Consider the following 18,974-nt stretch of genomic DNA (forward strand, 5'->3'; position numbering starts at 1 on the left):
GAACTGGCTGAGCTCTGGCTCTCAGGCTGGCTGGCAGCTAACGGGCCTCCTTGCTCTGGCCCCAGAAGCAGGTTCTCCTGCTGAGATGGCACACCTGCCCAATGCTGACAGCAGGGCCATGGAGGAGCCCAAATGTGGCGTCCAGGCTCGGGGCAGGCCAGGGGGAAGCTCCTCCCGCAGAGATATGGTGACAGCCAGCTGGCGTGAATCGGTCCTTTGTTCCCACACTTACTTTTTCATCCCAGCTCAAAATTTCAAGTTCTGAGGAAAATATCACCATTATTTCAAATGGCTGATTGGTGTTTACATAACTCTTTAAAAATCTGAGCAAGTCTGTGGAGTGTACGCTGCAAAGAGTTCACTTGTTTTCTTTATCCTTTAGTGGCGGTGATCTGTGCATGATTCCAGTCAGGTTCTTAAAAGTAAAAAAGCAGCTGTTTAATAGGAAACACAAAACAAAAACGACAATACAGTAGCCACAAAACTGAGAGAAAGCATGTCAGTTTTCACCTCCATTTTAAATAGAATTTTAAAAATTCACAGAATGAAACAGGTATGAGAGGTTCTCGCCCTTTTGCAAATAAAGATACAGAAAGTTACAGAGACAAAAAAGCTACAGAATCTGCTCACTACTCCAGCCTTTCTCTCACTTTCTTTTATGCCCCTTTCACTAGGTTCAGTAAACTCCAGAAAAGCTTCCATGTCAGATGAACACGTCAGTTAGGCAAAAATAATGCTGCTTAAGTTGACGGTGCCCAGGGAACATAAAATGGAGTTGTAAATGGAATGCATTGGGCCATAACTTGCGATGACTTTAAAGATAAACCTAAAAATATATTTTTTTGTCACTTACAAGCCCTTATGGATCATCTTCATCAATGTTGGGACCACCCTGTAAATACTATAAAGAGCGAGACAACGGTCAAAGTCCCAAGGGCCAAATGTTTCCCAACAGAACCAATGCTCAAACTCCCTGAAGTCTCCTTTAACAATTATAGTATCATGCATCCAAATATCTTTTCACAGAAAACCCAGTCATTAAAAACCATTAACAAGAAACATTCTGCCAGCCCAGAGACCAACAAAGTTTTCTTCTGTCCAGAAAACAAAGATTTTACATGAAGAGAAAACAAGCATAGGAAATGCATAAATACATGCCGATATCTTTGAGGGTCAAAGCTGCTGTAGCAAAGGCAATCTGAATTAGATACCAAAGTCAAAAGATCAATAATCTGGAAATTTCAAAATCTTCTGGTCAACCAACTTGACAGCTAAAATATACACAAGCTTCATTTTAACTTGTAACCCCCACCCCAGTCACCTCCTTGAACCCCTCTATCCCAAAAGCCACCCTGCCCACTGTCTCCCTGGGCCATTTCCTTGTACTTTACTAGTGAGTTAAGAAAACACTAGTATTTCTCCAGGCAAGAAAAACTCAACCTCCCTCCAGCTGTTAGGCAGAATCTTCCCCCTGTTGAAAACACAATTTTAGGAACCCACTGTCTCTCTAAAGCATTCCCATGGTTTCATACTACACTGAGCTTGTTCCTCAAGCTCAAAACATCTATCTAAAAAAAACACCCCAAAACCCCAAAAAACATAGCACTCAGCTTGGCACACAGTCCAAAACCACTACGCACTGTCAGGTCACTTTTTTTTATACAATTGTCTCATCTTCCCTTAGACTCAGAAAGCCACTTGAAGGGTTGTACGTTTCTTTAGCAACGTCCTTCTAATCCACACCCCACCTCTTTCTTGCATTCTGAACTAATACTCATAGACTAGAAAATTATAATATTTTAAATTTTTTTCTTATTAATTTTTGAGAGAGAGGAGGGGGAAGAGAGAGAGAGAGAGATATCAGTTTGTTGTTTCACTCATTTCTGCATTCGTTGGTTGATTCTTTCGTGCATGTGCCCTGACTGGGGTCCTGCAACCTTGGCTTATCAGGACGATGCTCTAACCAACTGAGCAAAAAATTATAATATGAAAGGACCTTTAGAGATATCTAGTCTGAATTAACCTTTTTATAACCCAGTCAATCAGGCAGATTCTGGTTCCAATTCTGCCTCAGCCACATTCTCGTTATGTAGACTGTTTTCTTATCTGTAAAACAGAGATACCTCATAAAACTGTTGGAATGATCAAATAAAATAATAACATTTTTAAAATCTGGACTTTCCTTTTTGGCTGATTTTCTTCCTGGTTTATATTACATTCAATGGTAAGCCCAAGAAGCAGGGCCTTTTTCTTGCTATATTACCTAATCTCATAGTGCCTAGTCCAGTGCAAGCATATCTTCAGAGGGCCACAGAGCAACCACGTGAAAGAATACATTAAACCTCTATTATCACTACCAATTTCAGCAAACTTATTGTTTTTTAGTTCCTCCAAGAACCCAATCATTTAGGTCTAGGTCTTTCCTGAATGTGCCTTCTCAAAACAAATACATCTCTTTATCGCTCTACTCCCTCTTCTTACACACATACATCCTTTATAAGAGCTGTGGGGGGCGGGGGAGACACTGCCTCTCCCAAATTTTTGGAATAAAGTTTAGAATCTCTACCAGCAAACTGTGATAAGTGGAGAGACAGAATTTAGAAGGATTCAAAATCTCTGCAGAATTTTTTTAGGATTTGTGGCAACAAGTTCTTAAATGAGAATTACTTGTCTATTACAAATTCTGGCAGAAAGTAAACAAGAAACTCACTGGTCAGTTGTAGGTGAAGCTAAGTATTTTACTTCACATGGTTTTGTGGAAGCAAACAGTGACTAATAGGATTAAACTGGATTCTAACACTGGGTGTAGATATCCTTCAACAAGTAACAGTTTCCTTTAGAAGTGTTGGCCATTGGTAGCAAATTTATATTTAAGGGGGCATACATTTTGCTTTTGAAAGATATTTTGCTAGAAAAAAATTGCTCCACGTGCCAGGGAAAAAGTGTCACTTTTTTCCTTTGCAGGGTAACAACCACCAAAGACCCAAAGGGGGAGAAGAGAGTAAGATGCCAGATCCCTGAAGAGAGCACAGATTTCCACCAAAGCAAGGCTGGTTCTTTCAAGGAACATTTCTCCTAACAGCTAAAACGGTTTCACACATAATCGGCATCTCGTAGCAATTACACAAATACCATTTAAGCAACTCTGGTGGCCTGGGAAAAGACCACAGAATCCTCACGGGCCTCTGCTGTCCCCTCCTGCGGGGTTTGACAGCATGTCCTAGACGCCCAAACACCAGCCACCAGACTCCCTCCAGCGCCCTCCTCTCGCAGCAAATTGCCAAGGCTCTTGGGCCAAACTCCACTGTCGCTAGCTGGATTCAAAACCGCGAAAATGTGAACCCTGCTAAGCAAACGGCAGGGCGCGTAATAACTTCTTATTCTTTCTCTTTTTGTGGATTTCAGATGCTTGTCTAATGCCAACTTCCCAGATCCACAGCCCGCTTCCCGTCTGTAAACCCATATCAGGAGAAAGAGAAAGGGTGTGCGGACCAAAGAGAAGGCTGGTGACTTCTACAACCTCAGTGGTATTCCTAGTGCGGGAAATTTAGTACACAGCAGTCGCATAAAGATCACATGCAAATACAAGGGAAAGAGAATGCTCTTCCCCCTGCCCTTTCTAAAAGGAATAATCGAAACATGCAGCGGGCGTTTAAGTGGAAATCCCAGGCCCTCTTCAGGGCCAACGAGGCCCACAGAGCAGGCATCTGTAATCTGGAGGAAGAAAGTTTCCCCGCAAAGTGGAGGCCAGGGTGTAAGGGTACAGACTCGGGCCCACAGGCGCCGAGGGGACCGAGATGGGGACTACCCAGCCCAGCGCGGGGCCAGCTGCAGCCGCCTGCGAGCAGGCGGGGGAGAGGGGCAGGCGCTGAGGCCCGCGGAGCCCCGGCATAAGCTCTACTTACATAACGCTTCAACTTTTTCTCCGGGGGGGACTTGCGAAGCCATCCGGAGCAGACCACTTCGCCGCCACTCATGGTGCGCGCCTTTCGGGCTCCGGCCGGGACAACGGAGGAGCGGGCGGGCGGGCGCGCTGCCGACACAGCCGACGCCTGTCGGGCGTGCAGCTGTGGGGACCTAGCTCTCTGGCCGCGCACCCCAGTCCGATGGGGTGGGCGGGGTGGGCTGGCTGCGCCAGGCGCTGGGGCTCTGCGACCGAGGCTTGCCCGCGCCGTGCCGGGACGGGAACAGGAGCCGGCTGCGCCGCCAAGGCCGACACCTCCGGGCAGGGGCCGCCGCCCTCCGAGGGCACTCTGGCTTCCCTTCAGCGCGCTTGCCTAGCCACCAGGCGTCCGTCCCGCCGGCTCGGGCTCTACGGGACTCTGCCCCGGCACCAAGCCTGTCCCCTGCGCTCCACCCCCTAGGGACGGACCGCCCCAGAGCGCTTTCTGAAACAGACACTGCAGCACGAGCGCACACACTCACGCACTCACTCACAATGCCCAGCGCGGCGCCCACTCTGGCTCTCCCGCTCTCGGTTTCGGTGCGCGCCCGGGGCAGTCCTGTCCCTCCTCCTCCCCGGGGGAGGGTGGGACACTTCCCCCGCACCCCTGGGAAGCCGAGAGAAAAGGGGGAGCCACAAGGGTCCCGTGGGCAGGGGGTTCTGGGCAGGTCCGGGTTGGAGGCGAAGCTCGGGGCGTCCCTGGGCAGGGAGCAGGTCTGCCGAAGGGTGGGTTCACGCTCTCCGCTGTGGAAGAGGGCGGGGAGCGGCGAAGGGACAGAGGCGCTTGGCTGCTGGGTGCCTCGGATGGACCCCACTGTCCTGTGCCCTTGGGCTCCTCCCGCGCCGCCTCCCCAACCCGGGGCGTGCTTCAGGTTCTGAACCTCCTCGCCCCCAGGCCCCCGGCCCGACCCCTCCCTCTCCTGGCCTCTCGGCTCCCTCTCCTCCCTTCCCACGTTCGGGCCAGCTCCTGTTTCAGCCCAGACTTTCTCTGAAACTCCGCCCGAGCGCTTCCAGCCAAAACAACAAGGGCCAGGGAGGTGGCGACGGGCGGAGGAGGGAGTGAGCGAGGGAGGGAGCAGGAGTCCTTGAGGCACCCTGGGATCTGTAGTTCGGGAGGCTGGAGCGGGGTCCTCGGCCGCCCAGTGGTGAAGGAGCCTGAGCCCCCAGCTGGCTCCTCTTAGGGGAAGGCCGGGAGGCCGAGGGGAGAGCATCGAGACCAGGGCTTGGGCGCGGGGAGGAGTGAAGAACGCTTGAATGTCCTGTCGGGTTTGCCATCTTGGCACACCGCGTGGCTGTTCGGAGTTTGTACTATGCACGAGATCTAAAATTTGGGGAGTTTTCTCTAGACAGCCTTTAAACGGCCCAAAGGGAGACTGTCCGGTAGAGTGAAGGGCAGGGACCGGGAGGGAGGGCATGGCACTGAGATGGGCGCCATAGATACCAACTGGAGGGGCAAACAGAGGGGGATCCACCAGGGCTCGCGTGGGCTGGTTCCCGGGGAAGCCCTGCCAGAGTGTGGAAAGGCTTAAGATTTGGAGGGGCCAAAGGATTTGATTGAGTCTATCTCTGGCGCAATTTAAAGTTTCACACTGCCTCTTTTTGTTTCCAGTTTGTTCCACTTGACGTATTTGTTTAAAATCTACTCTTGGGATGTAGGGCTGGAAAAGGCAAACTTACTAGATGTTCTATGAGCCTACTCGTGTTTTACAATTATGGTAACCTGGTTCTTAGTTGAACATGATCCTGTAATAGAAGTATCTCTTCAAAGTTATTTATGAAAAACAAAGCCCCAAAACAAATTGAGGAGGTAATATAAATAATAAGATAAAACTACTAAAAATATTAGAAGATAAATATTTCAGGAAACAATAACCTCAGGCATTTTCTTATTAACACACGTTTGTATTCAAGGGCTCCTCTGAGTTTGAAAATGTACAATTGTATCAAGAAATTAGATGCTGGTAGTGGTGACATACAAAGGCCCCTGCACTCACTGAAGTGGCATTCCGATGATGGCGTAAACTAGTAAACAAACATAAGATCCACATAGTACAGCAGTAATAAATGTGCCCTGAGGGATATAAACAGTGACACAAAAGAAGGAGGGGGTGGGACTAGGTCAACTAGGATAAGAGAGAAGTGTTCCTGGAGGAGGTGTGTAGCCAGGTATTTGAAAGATGGAGAGAGGAGAGATCAGACTTGTTTTGAGGAGTAAAAGGCACAACCACAAGAAGGACTGAGAGAGAAAGAACAAACAAAAGGGTTTGTTGTAAAGGCTTTTGAGAACATATGTGAGCGTAATGTTTATGGTAGCTGTTAAACCAGAGCAATCCTCTTTAAGTATGTGGACACAAATTTTGCCACAAGTTGTCCAAGTGAAAATACGTTATCACTTTTGTTTTCGGCTCTGGCGGGTTAGCTCAGTGGGTTAGAGCTGGCTCTAGAAAGACCTAGGTTGTGGTTTGATCCCAGATCAAGGCACATAGGAGGAGCAACCAATGAGTATACAATGAAGTGGAACAACAAATGACTGCTTCTCTCTCCTTCTCTCTTTCTTCCTCTCTCTGTCTCTCTTAACTCAATCAATAAATTTTTTTTAAATGTGTTTTTTTCTATTTTTTTTTTTGTATTTTTCCGAAGCCAGAGACGGGGAGGCAGTCAGACAGACTTCCGCATGCACCCGACTGGGATCCACCCGGCTCGCCCACCAGAAGGGGATGCTCTGCCCATTCGGGGGTCTCTCTGTTGTGACCAGAGCCACTCTAGCACCTGAGGCAGAGGCCACAGAGCCATCCTCAGCGCCCTGGCCAACTTTGCTCCAATGGAGGCTTGGCTGCAGGAGGGGAAGAGAGAGACAGAGAGAAAGGAGAGGGGGAGGGGTGGAGAAGCAGATGGGCGCTTCTCCTGTGTGCCCTGGCCGGGAATCGAACCCAGGACTCCTGCATGCCAGGCCGACGCTCTACCACTGAGCCAACCGGCCAGGGCCAAAAAATTGTTTTTTATTTATCCCATAGGCATAATGTCTGTACACTGAGTCAAAAGCACTTATAATTAACATTGGTAAGACCAGTTTATTGTTACATAGCTGTTGGCTTTCAAAAATTTACTACTCCTCCACTCTCCTGTTATAAAGTTCTTTTTAATGAAAAATTGTAATATACATTGTCTATTTAGATTTTGGAAGTTTCAATATATATTTTTTAATATCTTAAATAAGAGATTTAATTATCTCGTTTCTAAATATATTAGAAATTTTTAAGTATTTTTCCCAACCATCAACTATGTTGTTTTAGATTAGTATTTCTAGAGACCAAATAAAGATCAGAGAGAGACTGAAGATAGATATGTCTCTATGTATGTATTTTAGAAAGGAAATTTGCATTATATTTACATTATATTATATGTCATTTTAGATTTTATATATTTATACATTAAAAGGTATGCTGGAAAAACCTATCACATGTAAATATCTTAAATTTCATTCTGGAAATATTTTATGGAATGTCCCAGTATGATCAAGTTCTCGAAGACCCCAGATACCATAGGGAGGAAAGCCAGACTTATTCCTGTACTCCGTATCCTACAGAAAAACATTTTACAGATGATTAAAACCCCTTAACTTCTATAATACAATTATATTCATATATATATGAATATATATATGAATGCAAGAATATATATATATCTTTATTATATGTGGCTTAAGTGTCTGTTTGTCGCCAATAGCTTATTGGTTGCTTGCGTAACTGTACTAGCCAATGGGGTGAAGTTGCCATGGCTGAACGCAAATTGAGCGGGTCAGGGGGAAGGTGAACATTTGTTTGCATTGGCAATTATCTGTTTTACATAAAAACTATGTCTTAACGTAATTTCTTTTAAGAATGCCTCCTAGAAAATACAGCACTGAAGAAGAGAGAAAAGGAGCTAAAGCTGCACAAAAACGCCTTCTCGACAAAAAGAAACCACTGAGCAGAGAAAGACAAGGCTTGCTTCAGTCGCAGAGCAAATGTGTCTTTCTCGGCAAAATGAGACTGATGATGAAAAATAATGTCATAATAGCTAAGTCTTTGACTGGCTCCTCTAAAGGTGAAATACATGTCATTCCAAGAATTGATTTGGCTCCATCTCAAAAAGGGTTGCTGTTTCAATTGAGACGTAGACAATTTCCTGTAAAACTTGCCTTTGCTATGACCATCAATAAGTCTCAGGGCCAAACGCTTAAGCGTTTTGGCATTTTTTTTTACCTGAGCCTGCATTTGGACACGGTCAACTTTATGTTGCCTGTTCAAGAGTTCGTGAAAGAACGGACGTAAAATTAAAAATAATTGATGGTCCTCTGCAAGGCGAGCTTAAAAATGATGGAAAGATCTACACAAGAAATGTTGTATACAAAGAGATCTTTGACATGTGAATTAACATTTTATTATTTAAATCACCTTTATTTATTGAGCTAGCGGTGGCTCTTAAGAAATGTACTGCCAGTGGTTTCCTTCATTGCACTCTACTTTAAGCAATTAAGCAAATAGAAGGGGGAAACCCCGTGGGGCACTAAGCAAAGGGGCGTCCTCGCTGCCTGCCCTGGGTAATTCAGTTTGAATTAGCAGACACCTTTGCACAAATCATTTTAATTACAATTTATAATATCTAGAACAGCGGTCATTTCGTATGACCGCCGGGCTTTCTAGTATATATATATGCAAGAAAAACAGAGTCTTATTTGGGTGTATAACAGTATATACCCCCTGGAAAGAAATGGGCAGCTGGGGAAAGACTTCCCTTAGGAAACACTTGAAACCGAGATCCTTAGAATGAGTAGGAATTGGCCTGGCCCAAGAGTGGAGAAGAGTATTTCAGACAGAAGAGAAACTGTTAGGTGTACAAGTTCCCAGGCCAGAGGGAGCTCCTGAGTACCTGAATGAAGGCAGCAGTGAGGTGAGGGAAAGGGACACTGGGTGAGAGGGCAAAGCTCGAGAGGTGGGCAAGGCGGGACTGTGCAGACCCTTGGACATCATCTTAGAGTTCAGACTTTTCCTCACAGCAAATGACCATGTGATCTCCTGTGTCCTTCAAATCACCTCAAATAATCACCCATGTGACCCCTATCATTCACCTCCAGCCTCCCACTTTATATAGCTTCCCACTCAATCTTTCAAGTTCTTCCTGTGTAATTTCTTCTCAACAGCTTGTGTAGCCTGTGGATACCTCTGTTTTCTCACGATCCATCAGACCTCTGCCTTCTTTATTTCCCCCCTTATCCAGTTTAAATTTTGTGGTTCACATTTTTACTAACTGCTCCCAACTCACAAAACCCCAACTCTGAATGAACCCAACTCAACATTCTTCTGCACCCAAGCAGCCAAGTGATGTTGGGGCAAGTTAAACAACAGGATAAGTGATACCACTAAATATTCATATTCAGTGACCTCAAATAGATCCTCAGCTGTCTAATAGATCCAGGGCCAGACCTTGGTTTTCAGGAACCTGAAGCTTATATGGTTTGAGTAGTCCTTCTAAAGAAAAAGAATATACAATTGCAAACATGAAATCAGGATGAATATATATTTAGAATGAGAAACTAAAGAACAAATTACTGGAGCCTTGGATATATAGATGCCTTTCTTTAGGTGATTTACCAGAAACTTTTCATAGATATGCTTCCCCTCCCAACTAGGATATTCTACCCCTCCCAGCAGCTCCCTATTCTCATGGGGTCCTGTGCAATCAGTGGCCCCCAGGTGAAGCCTTATTACCTACGTGGATGTCTCTGCTACCTGGGAATCCTAATTCCTTTATCTAGACCATCTATTCTCTGCAATAACTTCTTTTTAAAATAACTTTATTGAGATATAATTCACATACCATGAGATTCACATTTTCAAGTGTACAATTGAATGGTTTTTAGTATACTCACAAAATTTTTCAACCCCCCACTACTAACTAATATCAGAATATTTCATTGTCCCAAACAGAAACCTATTCCCATTTGCTGTCACTCCTCATGTCCCCATCCCCTCAGCCCCTGATCTTTCTGTTTCTGTGGATTTGCCTCTTTCAAGCATCTCATATGAATGGAATCATACAATTTGTGACCTTTTATGACTAGTTTGTTTCACTTAGCATAAGTTAACAAGTTTATTCATGTTTTAGCATGAATACTACAGTACTGCATTTACTGATACATGATGTATCAGTACTTCATTTCTATTGTTAAATAATATCCCATGATGTGGATACACCACATACTGTTTATCCATTTTATCAGTTGATGGACATTTAGATTTTTTTTTGACTTTTTGGCTGTTATGAATAATGCTTACAATAACTCTTAAACCTTCTTCAGATTTCTCAAATTTCAAATCCTCCACCTTCCCCATCAACTGAATATCTTCTTTTTTTTTTTTTTTCTGAATAGCTTTCTTATAGCTCAGGGGTCGGGAACCTTTTTGGCTGAGAGAGCCATGAATGCCACATATTTTAAAATGTAATTCAGTGAGAACCATACAATATGTTTAACACTAAATACAAGTAAATGTATGCATTTTATGTAAGACCAACACTTTTAAAGTACAATAAGTCTCTGAATTCTTTTTAATAATGTTGTTATGCTGTTGCTAACCAGTGATGAATAAAGTACTTCTTATCATTAATGCGACTTCTGGTGCTGCATGGTTTTGCTGATGGCTTTGTAGTCTGGTTGATACGTGGTGAGGTTAAGCTTTATGCAGGCATTGAGACTGCCATCCGTTAAACGTGATCGTAGGTTGGTCTTAACGTTCTTTAGATGTGAGAAAGACTGCTCACATGCATATGTACAGCCAAACATTGTCAGTTCACATGCTGCAGTGTGTAGTATGTGATGGGAAGAGCGTTCCAAGTTTTGACAATCAGCTGGTCCACGGGTTGAAGTTTATTTATTTCTCCGCACTTGTGTTTGCTTGCTGTCATGCAGGTCTTTCCAAATCTTCATTCAGTGACTTGAACTTATTCACCCACATGTTTGAGGCCTTCAGGTCAGCAGCTTTAGCTCAAAATCTTTGACGGAGACACTGGGGATGTAACTCAGGTCAGCACTGTCCACTGCACACTCTTGTGGATGGGTGATGAACTTAAAAAGATGAGTGCGCTCACAAAATTCTCCAAAGCATGCTTTGAATGACTGCAGGAGATTAGATGTGAAGCCCGCCAGCTGCTGGAGATCAAGATGTTGAGCAGGGTCACTTGCTGTGCATGCATCTTTAAATTCTCCCAGTTTTTCAAAGTGTAGTAAACGACCTGTTTCAATGTCGGTAATGAAGAGTTCCAGCTTGTTTTCAAATGCAAACACTGCTTGTTGAAGGGATACGACTGTATTTCCAACGCCTTGCCTTTTCACATTGAGCTGGTTCAGATGTTCAGTCATGTCCACAAGATAGTAGAACTTCAGGAGCCACTCAGTGTTAGCTAAATCAGGATGTTTGATGTTTTTCATTTCAAGAAAAGTCTGGATTTCGCTCAGACAAGCCGCGAAATGGCTGAGCACCTTTCCTCTTGACAACCAATGCACATTGCTGTGCAGAAGCAGACCAGGATAATTATGCCTAACTTCATCCAGCAGTGTTTTAAACTGGCGATCATTTAAAGCTCGGGCAACAATAAAGTTGACCACCCGAATGACCAGCGACATCACCTCACCAAGCTGCTCGCCACACATCTGAGTGCAAAGTGCCTCCTGCTGTACGATGCAGTGAAAACATAGGATTGGTCTCTTTTCATGTTCACGAAGAAGCGCTACGAATCCTCTGTTTTTCCCCACCATGCACAGCCACCATGCACGGAGCACCATCAGTACACACCGAAATAAGTTTATCCATTGGTAGATTTTTTTCTTTATCAAACTCAGTGAAAGACTTGAATAAATCCTCCCCTCTTGTTGTCTCTTTCACAGGTAAAACAACAAGACTTTCCTCACATAGTGTGTCACCGACAGCATACCTTGCAATCACGCTGAACTGGGATAAATGGCTTACGTCTGTGGACTCATCCAAAGCGAGAGAAAATAATGGTGCTGCATTTATGTCCTTCACTTGTGTTGCCTCAGTTTGCTTTGCCATCATGATGGTACGATTGTGAATAGTTCTTGCCAACAGAGGCATGTCTTTTATTCATTTGATTATTTTGTCTTTATCTGAAAAGTCATCAAAAGTTCATTGGCAACATCACGCATGAATGTTTTGGCATACTCCCCATCTGTGAATGGCTTTCCGTTTCTCACAATTGCTAAAGCACCAGCAAAGCTAGCTGAATTCCAGTCACCTTGTTGGGTCCAAACACAGAGTTGCTGCTGACTAGCTTGCACTCTGCGCAGTAGCTCTTGACATGCTTTCTTCCTGCTGTCCCCGCTGCTTATTTCGATGCAAATGTAGTATGGTGTGTGTCAAAGTGCCACTTTATATTTGACCGTTTCATCAATGCAATTTTATCATTGCATATTAGACACACTGCAGAACCTGCTCTCTCCACAAAGGCGAATTCCTCTGTCCATTCCTGCTGAAAAGTACAATACTCCTCATCTTTTTTTCTTCTAGCCATCTTTTTTGTCAAAAGGGTTTCTGCAATTAGCTAGCTGACTACTTGATTAAAAGGAGGAAAGTTTACTTCCTGACCTCACAACGACCCATGTACGTTTAGGCATTATCCAATAAAAATTTGGTGTTGTCCCAGAGGACAGCTTTGATTGGCTCCAGCCACCTGTAACCATGAACATGAGCAGTAGGAAATGAATGGATTTTAATACATGAGAATGTTTTATATTTTTAACATTATTTTTTTTATTAAAGATTTGACTGTGAGCCAGATGAAGCCATCAAAAGAGCCACATCTTGCTCACGAGCCATAAGTTCCCAACCCCTGTTATAGCTTTACCAGAAAACCATAGTGCTCAAATGGAAACTCCTTTGACCTTTAGCCATCAAACCTCAAACATATAATCTTACATATATCTTTACTTCCCCTACTCTCCCTCCTTGTTGGGGCAAATAAAGGACATTGCTGTCCTCCTACGAAAGGCCAATCCCTCCACTTATGCTTTAGATTTTATCCCATTGTACTTTCTCAAGAACCTCACTCTAAAAATAATTATATATATATATATATGTGTGTGTGTATATATATATATATATATATATATATATACCTAAATACTCTACACTCAATGTAATTATTTCCATCATCTTCATGTGTGTTTCAGGAAAACTGTATTTGCCAAAAGCAGTGAGGTAGATTTGGCCAAGGGCCATAGTTTGCCAAATTTTGCTTTATACTACCATGATCTGATTGGGTGTACACACCCATCCACCCCCACACACAGCATTTTAAAGAATGGAGATGAACCATTACTGTGATGCCTTTTAAAGTAGCAGTTGTAAGTGGAAATCTCATATGAAGTTGCTGACAACATGCAGTTGTAGATTATTTAATTTTTTCCTAATATTAGCATTAGTCTTCTGCATAAACTACCAAATAATTAAAATAAAAGTTGGCTGCACTATATTTGATTAAAGGATTATAAGCAACAGATTACAGTTCTTTTCAGTTTTAGTGAAAGTAGAATTAAATTGTTCATCACATTTTAAACATACAGCTCTTCTGTTAAAGTATTATTTGCAACCCACTCACATCTCTTCTGATAAAACAATGTGAAAAAAATCTCGGCACCTTCTGTTCCTTTTCAGCTACTGACTTTTCTCTCTTCTTTTACATCCAGACTTCTGTTAAGTGTTGCTATAGTTTCTATTTCTAGTTCATCTTTCTTCCCTCCTCAGTCTGCTTCATTCCAGATACTATCCCAATTTTTCTTTAATATTTGCCAAGGTCACTATGACACCCCACATCACAAAATCAGAAAAAAATATTCAGTTTTTATGTTTTTCAATCAGTCCTTCCTAAAGCTTTCTGTTCTCTTGGTCACTTAGACATTGCAGTTATGTTGAGTGTGAGCCTGCAGATTTTTCTCTTAGTGGTCCGTAACACTCTGGTTTTTCTCTTAATGGTCCTTAACACTCTGAAGTCTAGCCCTCTCTTCTCATTCTGCACTTTCTCATGTACGGTGGTATCCTGCTTTTGTCTATGTATAGGCACTTCACAAATTCCAATCCCTAGCCTACTTCTCGCTCTGAACAACCAACTTGCAAATTCAACTGCCCTCTTTATATGCTGGTTGGTTCCACAAAGTCAACAAAATTAGAATCATGATCTCCTCCCTAGCTCTCAGATCAGAGCCCAGGAGATCCCCACTCAAGTGGTCCCTTTATGTCTTCAGCTGAATACCAACCAGCAGATGCAGGTGAAGAAACACTTGACAATGGGCAAGAACCACTGGAAAGAATTACAAGGAAAAATTGCCAGAGAATCACACAGAGTAGAAATAGTCCCTGTTCTCCTAGGCCAGAGTGAAAAACATCGTAATTCACAAGGCACTGCAAAGTACTCTGAAGGACTATATCTCAATAGTGGGACAAAATTAGCCCTAGACTAAGTGCTGCTGTGGTCCTGAGAAAACTTAGCAGCAAGAACCCACAGGATCAGGCTGTTTCCAAGTAACTTAACTCTTTCCCAGATAAAAGGTCAATATATTTTATAAGAAAACAAAAATACCTGGTACCCAACAAGATAGTCTTCAATGTTTGACATCCAACCAGAAATTTAAAAGAAGCAGGTAAGTATGACATGACCCAAAAATGAGGAGAAATACCAATGGAAGCCAACCCAGAAATGACACAGATGATAAAATTAGTTGACAAAAACAGAACAGTTGTTATAACTATATCCTATGTTCAAGAAACTACAGGAATGACTTAACATATTAAGCAGAGACCTGGAGGATATTACAAAGACTTAAATAAAACTTCTAGAGGTGAAAAATACAACAACTGACATGAAAAACATACTGCAAGCAATTAACAACAAATTAAACAGTGCAGAAGAAAAAAAACTAGTGAATCTGAACACCTACAATACGAGAGAACAAAAGATCAAAGATAATAAATAGAACATCAATAAAAATGTGACCACTTCTAGTTGCCTAATATTTATGTAAAAGAAGGGGGAGTGCACAGAAAAATATTTGAAGATATACTGGCCAAAAATGACACAAATCAGTTGTAAAGTTAAATCCATAGATTCAAGACACAACATTACTAGGAGAAATTAAAGAAGACCAAAGTAAGATACACTGAGCTCATAAATCAAAATATTACTAAGTTGTGAGTTTTCCCCCAGATGGATCTATAAGTTCAACACAATTTCAATTACTTTCCCAGCAAGCTTCTCCCCCTCCCCAAAATTGCTAAACTAATTTTCAAAGTTATATGGAAATGCATGCAAAAGACTTAGAATATCTAAAACAACTGATACACAACAGAGTTAAAGAACTTGTATGACCTGACTTCAAGACTTATATAAAGCCACAATAATAAAGACAATGTAGTATTGGCATCAAGAAAGACAAATGGAATAATGGAAAAAAATAGATAGTCCAGAAATAGACTTATACATACATGGGCAATTGATTTTTGACCAAGGCAATTCAAGGAAGAAAGAATGTTCTTTTCAATAATTGATGCCAAAGCAATTGGCTATCAACATCAAAAAAATGAAAACCAACTTCAATGCACACCTTTTAGCACTTACACAGATGTACTCACAATCGATCATACAGATAAATGTAACCCCTGATAGAAATAAAACTTCTGAGAGAAAACAGGAGAAACTCTGTGTGACTTTCACTCAGGTCAGTATCTCTTGAACATGATACCCAAAATATGACCCATGGAAAAAAAAATGATAAATTTGTCTTTATCAAAATTAAGAATCTCTGCTCTTTGAAAGATACTGTTGAGGGAATGAAAAGACAAGCCACAAACTGGGAGGCTTTTTATTTGCAAATAAAATATTTGATAAAAGACTTGTATCCAGATAATATAAAGAACTATCAGAACACAATAATAGGAAAATGACCTTATTAAAACAGGCAGGAGAATTATACAATCAAAAAAGACATACAGATCACAAAAACATAAAAAAATGTGTGCAAAAATCATTAATGATTAGGGAAGTGCAAATTGAAATCACAATGAGATATAATACACAGATTAGAATGTCTAAAATTAAAAAGATTGATCATATCAACTGTTATTGAGAGTTCAAGCAACTGAAACTCCCATTAACAGTGTATAATGAAAGATGTTTTGGCAGTTTTTATAATGTTAAAACTTGTGTGCAAATGTTCTTAGCAGCTTTATTTTAAATAGCCCCAGACTGGAAACAACTCAAATACCCATCATTAAATTAACAGATAAACAAAGTGTGATATAGACATAGGATGGGATACTACTGAGAAATAAAAAGAAATGAACTAAGAATAATACATGTAAAGTTGTGGATGAATCTTAAAATAATTGTGCTGAGTTAAAGAAAGCAGGTAAAAATATGGACATATTATATGATTTCATTTATGTAAAATTCTAGAAATTACAAACCAACCTACAATGGCAGAAGGTGGATTAGTAGTTGGCTGGGATTGAGAAGGATGGATTCAGTATCTTGACAGTAGTGATCTTTTCTTGCTATGCACATTTGCTAAAATTCAAAGAAGAAATAATGGTCTTTTGTATACTTTAAATTAAACTGTATACTTTAAATATGTGGGCTTTATTGCATGTCAATTATATCTTAATAAAGTTGCTTTAAAAAAAAAAAAGCGTGACCAGGCAGTGGTGCAGTGGATAGAGCATCGGCCTGGGATGCTGAGGGCCCAGGTTTGAAACCCAGAGGTCACTGGCTTGAGCACAGGCTCATTCAGCTTAAGTGTGGGCTCACCAGCTTGAACTTGCAGTCACCGGCTTGAGAATGGGATCATAGACATGACCCATGGTCACTGGCTTGAGCAAGGGGTCACTGGCTTGGCTGCAGCCCCTCCGTCAAGGCACATATAAGAAAACAATCAATGAACAACTAAATTACTACAACTATGAGTTGATGCTTCTCATTTCTCTCCCTTCCTGTCTGTCCCTCTGTCTCTCTCTCTCTAAAACAAAGAAACAAACAAACAAAAAACCCCACAAAAACACAAGATAGGAAAACACTTAATAGGAAAAAAGAGGCAAAGACTTAAACTAATCTGTGGAAGTCAGGAGAATGGTTACCTTTGGGATGGTGTGGGGGATATTGCTTCTACAGGGTGGTTTCTTGATGTGGGCGCTGATTACATCAGTGTATTTACTTTCGGAAATTCATCCAAATGAATATTTATGATTTGTGCACATTTCTGAATTTATGTTATACTTCAATTTTTAAAAAGCTTACTTATTATAAAAACAGTTATATATACATTTGTCATCATGATGTAGACTTTTGAGACAGGTTGGCTCCGTTTCTGAATAAAGTCTCTGCCACTTGTATTCTGGGAGATGAATCCTCTTACTGTGCTTTTCCAGGTGGTAAAAAAAAATTTTTTCTCAGAAGTTTCTCAGAAAGCTGTTTATTATTTTTATAAGTGAGGGATGTGCCTATTTTAACTTCAAAGAAATCAGCAACCTCTTCCAGACAGGAAATTGCTAGGGAAATGAAATTAGATTGTTCAGAATGTTAATGCGGTTAGATTCCGATGGGATGGTGCCTTGGTGAGCTAGCAAATCTGCCTGTCCAGCTCTTGTGCTGCTTCCTTGCCCAAGCCCACCAGTGTGGATTCCTTGGCCATAGCCTCATTCTTTGATGCTATTGTTTCTGGTAACAGCTGATGGTAACCATTTAACATACGGGAAAACAATTGATAATCTGTGCCAAGCCAATCAGGTTCACTCTTAAAGGATCTGGATTTGAGACAGAGACTGTAATTGGTTAGCAATGGGGCCCTGGAGCTGGGAAGTCTCCTAGTTCTCCAATGAGGAGAAACGAGATGTCTGCTGGGCACCAGAAAGGCAGAGACAATTCAGGTTTCAGCCTCTGAAAGGGCCACCCTGGAATTCTTGCCCTTGGGATCCATGAGATCCCACGCATTAAATTAAAACTTCCCTTTTTAGTTACTGTAATCTGGGTGGTTTTTACTCTTTGCATCCAAATGCTTCCTGTCTAAAAAAAGAACAAACAAACAAAAAAATCTGGCACATTAAAATAAATCTAAGTAAGTAAAAATATGGGTTATGCTGGAAGAAGGAAAGAATCCTATCATGCAGAATCTTAGATTTTAAATGAAACTTTGAAGTTTCCAAGCCAAACTTCTCCCTCATTTTAGAAATTCCTTCTATGCGATAGCCACTCCATCTTTGCTTGACCATTTCAAGTTTTTTCCCTCTCTTTTCCTCCTTTTCTTCTTCTCTTCTTCCAACAAATATCCACTGAGTATCCACTGTTAGCCAGGCAATGTTCTAGGTGCTTAGGATTAAGCAAACCAGACTAAAAAAAATTTAAAAACAAAATCCACTGCCTTCATGGAGCTGATATTCAAGTAAGGAGAAACAGATGATAAAAAAAAGAATACATGCAATTTATATAGTATGTTAGAAGGTGGTAAATCCTAGAGGTAAAGACAGTGAGTAGGATAAGGGGTGTGGAGAGGAACAGTGATGATAGGGTAGTAGGAGAAACGCAATTTAAAACAGGGTGGATCTTACCCTGGCTAGATAGCGTGGTGGGTTAGAGCATTGGCCCAAAGCACAGAGGTTGCCGGTTCCATTCCTGATCAGGGCTCATACAGGAACAGACTGATGTGCTTGTCTCTTTCTTTCTCTCTCTCTCTCTCTCTCTCTCTCAAAAACACCACCGATAATACAAATTTTAAAACAAGGTGGCCTCACTCAGAACATGCCACTGGCAGAGATTTAAGGAGGTAGTGGGATTTAAAGAGAAGAATCAAATGGAGCTGGAGGTGCAGTGGAGGAGGTGGTGAAGTGCGAAGCATGAAAGGGACCAGGTCATGTGGAGCCGCTCTGGCCAACGCAGGGACTGTGGCCGTTACTGTCACTGAGCTGGGGAGCCACCGCAAGGCACTGAGCAG

General features: G+C 42.0%; 1 protein-coding gene across 4 annotated transcripts in view; it reads right to left on the reverse strand.

The window, feature by feature from the left end:
- GAB1 (GRB2 associated binding protein 1) overlaps nucleotides 1–4,038 on the reverse strand; it is a 129,292-nt gene extending 125,254 nt beyond the window's left edge. For all 4 annotated transcript variants that reach the window (XM_066232812.1, XM_066232795.1, XM_066232805.1 and 1 more), the window contains exon 1: nucleotides 3,906–4,038. In XM_066232812.1, the coding sequence (XP_066088909.1) occupies nucleotides 3,906–3,977 (72 nt within the window). In that variant the 5' untranslated portion in view covers nucleotides 3,978–4,038. The remainder of the gene's footprint in view (nucleotides 1–3,905) is intronic.
- Between the last annotated feature and the right edge of the window lie 14,936 nt (nucleotides 4,039–18,974).

This window comes from Saccopteryx bilineata, chromosome 1 (genome assembly GCF_036850765.1).
Source record: "Saccopteryx bilineata isolate mSacBil1 chromosome 1, mSacBil1_pri_phased_curated, whole genome shotgun sequence".
Lineage (NCBI taxonomy): Eukaryota > Metazoa > Chordata > Mammalia > Chiroptera > Emballonuridae > Saccopteryx > Saccopteryx bilineata.